Source organism: Helianthus annuus, chromosome 15 (assembly GCF_002127325.2).
Source record: "Helianthus annuus cultivar XRQ/B chromosome 15, HanXRQr2.0-SUNRISE, whole genome shotgun sequence".
NCBI lineage: Eukaryota > Viridiplantae > Streptophyta > Magnoliopsida > Asterales > Asteraceae > Helianthus > Helianthus annuus.
The window spans coordinates 48,440,620-48,447,165 of record NC_035447.2 but is presented as its reverse complement, the minus strand read 5'-3'; the positions used below and the strand labels follow the sequence as shown (position 1 = coordinate 48,447,165).

Sequence of the window (6,546 nt, the reverse complement as noted above, 5' to 3'; positions counted from 1 at the left end):
GATGGTCTATCATCCAAAACTAGAGGGCATGGTAGGATGGTCCTAGTCATAGTCCTCCACCACTTTTTATGTTTTTTTTTTTATTTTTTTAGTATTCTATTTTTTTTTACATTTAAGAGATATACTAACAAAATATTTTCATTAATATTAAACCCACATTACATTACATAAATATAAAAAAAAAACATAAACTTAAAAAAAAAACAAAGACTTAATAAAAATAAACAAAGAGTTAAATAATTTGATGTTTTTTCATGATGTCGTGTTGTAATTTTTTCAACATCGAACATTTCGGCTCGGGTTCGTCCTCGACATTCATCGTCATTATTTCCCATTCCTTGAGCCGAATTTTTTCATCGGAAATTCGGATTTTCTCATTCGCCAATCGGACCTTCTCTTTTAACTTTTCTTCCGATGCACGACTTTTTTCTTCGATGCCCCGCTCCTTCGCCTTCGTCTTTTGGGCCGTGACGTCGTTGTACATTTTTAGGTGTTCCATAAACTCAACCATGTGCGGGTCCACCTTTTCCTTTTCTTTTCCCTTGGCCCGCTCCTTCTTTGTTTTGTCTCGGCCCGGTGGACGCTCCGGTTCACGTACGTTATACTCGTCTTCGTCATAGTCGGCGTCATCATTTAAGTTTATGTGACACCTCGCGTCCGATCCACCGGCGCTTAAACTACCCGTTTCCGATGTTTTTTGGCGTTTCGCCATCGCCACCTCGTTGGGAATAGGCCTATATTTTGGTTCGTCTTTTACAACCATCCACGCGCGAACGTGAGGAATGTTGGAACCATTGTTTTCCTTATACTTTTCCAATGCCATTTTGAACACATCCTCGTCGTTCCACCCGCTACGACGGTCACTTGTATATATTTTGTTATATTCCTCGCAAAACCTATTGATGGACGAGTTCAATTTTCGCCACTTCGAGGAAACCGAGTCGACATCTTGATACGGGCCTTGGTCCATCAAGGCGAGAAACTTGGCCAATACCTTGGACCAAAACCCCTCACCCGATTGGTTATTACCTATAAAAAACAAACAAAATATATAAAGTTTTAACATAATAATAAACAAAAAAAAAACTTTAAAACTACCTACTTACTGTTAAGAAAAAAAAAACTTTAAAACTAATTAAAATAAAAACACACTGTTAACAAAAAAAATAATAAACTTAAAAACTAATAAACCTAAAAAAAATAAACTTAAAAACCAATAAACCCACTGTTAACAAAAAAAACTAAACTTTTAAAAATTTAAACTTTAAAAAATGTAAACTTTAAAAAATGTAAACTTTAAAAAGATGTAAACTTTAAAAAATTACGAACCTTTTACTGGGTTGTCGGAAGTGCCAATGAAAGCCTTGGCTAAGGCTTCTTCTTCGATTGGGGTCCACTTAGTCGCCTTCGGTTTCGACGGTTGATCACCCACCACTTGTTTGCCTTTGTTTCGTTTTCCTTTCCCTTTAGGCGGTTGGGTTTCGGGAACAATCTCCACATCGTCTTCGGGTTCGGATTGGGTCGGGATCGGTTGAGGTTGAACGGGTGGTGTGGGGATCGGTTGAGGTTGAACGGGTGGGAAGTTCCAAGCACCCCGCATCATCATTTGTTGAAGGGCTTGATTTTGGGAGATTTGAGCGAATTGGTTTGGCGAGTTTTGGAATGAAGCAAACGCGTTCGATGAATATTGCGAGAATTGGTTTGGTTCTAGCGTTGGATAATATCCCGGAACCGAAAAAACATTAGGTTGGGTCGGATTGTTGGGAGTATTCGGGTTCTCCGGGTTGTTGAACGGATCCATGAAAATTATGTGGAAGAAGGTTTATAGAATAGTGGAAGAAGGTGTATAAAAATCATGTGAGAAAGAGGTGAAATTTTGGGGTTAATTTGGTGATTGAAAGTGAAAATGAAAGTTAAATTTATATATTTTAAAAATATGACCGTTTGGTTTTTTGCAAAATAAGGAAATTTTGTTTTTTTTTTTATTTAAACGGTCAAAAGTGAAATGGGCCCCATATTTTTTGGACCGTCTCCAACGGCAGAAAAGGGACGGAGAGGCCGGGACGGTATGGGGGCGGCACGGTGTTTGGACCGTCGCCGACCCAGGACGAACCGGGGCCGCACCCCATACCGTCTAGCCGTAGATGACAAACCAACAGAAAAGACAAAAGTTGGAAGTTTTGTGAGAATTGACAGGCTGTGAATTTCATAAGAAAGTAGATGAATAATATTTCCTTTTAAATAAGAATCTGTTTCCTGAATATGGAAAGGTAAAAGCAGGTTTTCCAGATCTGTTTGTCACTTCCGGTGACTTTTCCGGTGACTTTGTTCGCCGGAAAAAATGGTGATATAAGATTTTATCCTTAAAACTTAACATAAATCACGTTTTTGATTATCTCCACCATTTTTAACAACTTTCAGCCAAAACATCAACAAATAACATCAAATTTTCGAATTTTAATCCAGATTTTTATGAACCAGATCTGGGTTTCCAAGAAGAGCTCAAAACCCACTCGAAAATCACACCGGAAACTCGGTTTTCAACAAGAAATCGAGCCTTACGCTCTGATACCACTTGTAGGTCCCGATACGGATCGTCGGACTAAGATGATTTCTTGTTTCGGGTGCCGTAATGAGTGCGGAATCCTCGTTGCGACACAAACCGAGCGAGAGAGTAAGCACAATAACAAGACTCAACAATTAACGGGTTCGTATATTAGATCGAGAAGAGTTTCGTTACAAGATGATACAAGAACAAGCACAAAGACAACTCTCTCTCTCTACACTCTCTCTCTAAGCTCCTACCGGCTCTTTGGTGTGTTACTATCTTCTGTCTTCAGTCTGCATATATATAGGACCCGTACGACGAAACATGCAGTCGAAGAAACATCTCGACGGAACATCAAGGAGCCGACGAAAGTCTCTCTAGCTGACGACGAAAGCCCACTGCCGATCATTCATGAGTTTCGTCGACATTCATGCAAAGATTTCAAGACATGTGACATGATCATGACATCATTTTGTTGATGTCATGGTGATGTGGTGTCGGGAAACAGTTCGCGGCGCTTCATGCTTCGCGTGTCGAACTCTGGGGCGCACGACGGAGGAATGTCGCGACGTCGGGCTTGAGCCGAATCTAACCGAGCCGAACCGAACCGAGTCGCGTTCACATAATAAGTATCAACAAACTCCCCCTTGGACGCTACTCGTGAGGTTCGCCTTCCATGTCTATCATGTCGGAGGATCTTCAAAGTCTTCACGCGTCGTAAGTAGAAAGTGTATCAACAAACTCCCCTTATCATTTAGGAAGTGTGCTAACAAACTCCCCCTTAAAATAAACTCTCCCTTGAGTTATGCTCGTGAATCTCTTGATCTTCAATTCTTTAGATCCTTGAGGTGTTGATGATAGGCCAGCGGCAACTCGATCATCTTCCTCTTTTGAGTGCCTCCACGTCGTGTCTTCACTCCGAAGCTAGTCTTCTAACACGTTCTCTTCGCCTTCAGCTGGTTTGATTATCGCATCTGCACATACAAGAAAGCTAAACGCGCCATTGTAACGCCCAAAATTCCTAATCCGAAAGTAATATTTATCATGCTATAATTTAACAAAAATCGGGCATGACCCGTTCGTATTATGAACAATTCCCTGTAAGACTAACTTGTAATAACTTAAAAATACAACACAGCGGAAAATATGAACCCAAAATTTCGTTCTTTAATAGACATAGTACTTACAGGAAAGTTCGAATACCAAATGTCATACACTCATTAAAAAGGATTACCACGTTCCATTATATTAATACTTCGGACCTACATTTGTTAAATTATGTGATCGATCCTTCCCTTACAATCCTTGCTCTTGACTCGATCTTCGTCCGCTCATCTTCGTTAGTAGAAGAAGAAGTCCGTATGGTACCTCTGAACATCACATACAACTTAATCATTAGTCATTGACAACCTCATATAACACTATTCTCACACAATTAACTTTCGTATAATATTCGACAATATAGCTTCGATTCATTCGACTATTCTCTCTAAGTCTCTTGTTCCGAGTTCGGCTTCAACTTCATAAGAATCCGACATTCTCATTCCTGCATTACATCCCAAACTCAAGGGCATTGTTAGTAACGTTAATTCTCAAATGCATCCAAATCATGCATTCGCACATACTTGCACACATACATACCTACAATCATACACATCTACATACCTATATACATTCAATCATACCTACAATCATGTATTCATACCTACGTGTTCCGTACGCATTCTTGTATACCATTTACATGTAATACATGTCCAACTTCATTACATACATCTATCATACTCTTATATAAATTACATGAGGCTTAGACTTGGGTTTACAACTTATAATCGTTAAGGGAACACTCGAAATCATGTTTGGGAGGCCCACCGTAGTCCATGGATAATATACCGAAGCCTACGATGCATAAATCACATAAATAATATTTTTCGACAGAACCTTCACCCGGCCGTGTCAGCTCACCACCCGGCCGTGTCAGCTCTGCACTTTTCCTAGCCATTAATTCTTACCGAAACGGACATAACTCTCTCATTTTTCATCCGTTTTGCGTCACGTTTCTTTCTACATGATTGTAAATTAACATTCTATCATGTGAACTTGAAATCCAACATCCGGGTTAAGGAAATTCTTAACTTATACGTCTTCGGCTTATTATTCATCTACGAATTATACGACCCGCTCATGGTTTTTATCAAACAACACATTCGATTAGCCTAAAACTTACAAGAACATTATAGCCATAAAACTTTTACATTATCCATACTTCCACTTACCCATTAACGTGCTTATGCGCGATCCTACCCGTTACCCGGTTATCATACCGTAGACATTTCTTATTCTTCATTCCATTATAACATCAAGACCTCATTTTTGACCCGTTACATCTACTTAGCGAAAATCATTGGTTTCATACAACCCATCCATTATTTGTCTCAATTATTATGCTTAATTAACTAGCACATAACTCTACGTAAACAACTAAGAAGTGATTGCGGAAATCACTTACTTAATACTACTCATTCGATATCTTCTTCAATAACAAATTTCAACATAACCTTTAACGATTATCATACAATTAATTCCATTACTATTAAAGATGGAGTCCAGGAGTTTACTTACCTCGTGCGTCCGAATTTACACATAGCTTCCGTGTTTACCTTCGACCCGTAGCGCTTCCATATTTGTGCCTCTATTGACATGACTCCTATCCATACATGTCATCATAATTGTAACACGGTTAGCTTACAAACATTCGTTCACTCGGCTTTCAAATCATGCAATTTTTGACTTTCGTTAGCTTATTAACGCATATAAGGGATATGTATCATCATACTTTATTACTACCGAACATAACACATCAACTAGCAAGTTCATAATGCAATAGTTTCTCGCATACAACTTTTACCTTTTTAACTTCAATCCTATACATAATCCACTCTCATTTAAACTATGCCATTCACTTACATAACTATTGCATTCACATATAATTTGCATTCCATAACACTTTTTACAAAAGATCAATTCCATAATTTCCACATACAACACAAGACTTCCTAATTCATTCAAAATTTATAAAATTAACCATTCAAGCATTTAATCGAACACTTGGTGTGCATATAACATTGTAAGCACTATGTACACGTATCCAATGCACAATTTCACTAGTAATCTTCATAACTCATTTAATCAACTAAATTCTCATCACTTATTCATTCTACAACATAAAAATTCATCAATTATCCTAGCGCTCATACCTTCATCGATCACAATTACTCAATTGATGGAACTACAAGATCACCATACTACTAGATTAATTGGGTTTTACCCCAAACCTTCAATACAAACGAATTCAAGCATAAAACATCTTCTAATGATGATTCTAATTCATACACAAGTTCAATTTCTTCAATTTCACGGATTTAATTAAACCCTAGTTCATGAAAATGCACCAAAATACGACATTCAACTTACCTTATGTTCAATATGCTTAGATTAGCGAAGAATTAGCCTCATGCATTCGATTTTTGGATCAACAACACCTTTAATTTATGAAATTCTTGAGGTATTATGAAGGAGAAGGGTTTCCTCTCCTTCCTGCTTCTTGTTCGCGACCCACACACACCCACTATACTGGGTTTTTATTTTTTTAATAAGTTATTAACATAATTACAATTTTAACCCCTCAAGGTTGTTTAAGTTATCATTCTTGTATTTTTTTCTAACTTTTAAACTTTTATTATTCATTTATAACTAACTAAACATTTAAAATAATTAAACATTCAAATAATCTTTTATAAAAATTTGGGGTGTTACAAGTCTACCCCCCTTAAAAGAGGTTTCGTCCCCGAAACCTTTCACATTTTGTACTCCTACCATTTCGCTGTAATCATTAAAAGGGCATACTATCACACGCATACATTCGGGCTCTTTGACTAACGGTCTTATTCTTAAATAAACATAATGGCAGGTATTGAACCTATCTTCTTAAGTTAAGCATT

General features: G+C 37.7%; 1 protein-coding gene and 1 long non-coding RNA gene across 2 annotated transcripts; both read right to left on the bottom strand.

The window, feature by feature from the left end:
* Positions 1 to 232: 232 nt before the first annotated feature.
* On the bottom strand, positions 233 to 1,801 carry LOC110913641. The gene is made up of 3 exons (XM_022158462.1): positions 1,330 to 1,801; positions 793 to 1,029; positions 233 to 609 (listed from the first exon to the last, which is right to left on the bottom strand). Exons 1-3 carry the CDS (start codon positions 1,799 to 1,801, stop codon positions 233 to 235), a joined length of 1,086 nt encoding a protein of 361 aa, XP_022014154.1.
* Positions 1,802 to 3,695: 1,894 nt separating this feature from the next.
* Positions 3,696 to 6,163, bottom strand: LOC110911511. The gene is made up of 2 exons (XR_004881965.1): positions 6,020 to 6,163; positions 3,696 to 5,252 (listed from the first exon to the last, which is right to left on the bottom strand). It is a non-coding gene; the product is annotated as an uncharacterized LOC110911511 (long non-coding RNA).
* Positions 6,164 to 6,546: the final 383 nt, after the last annotated feature.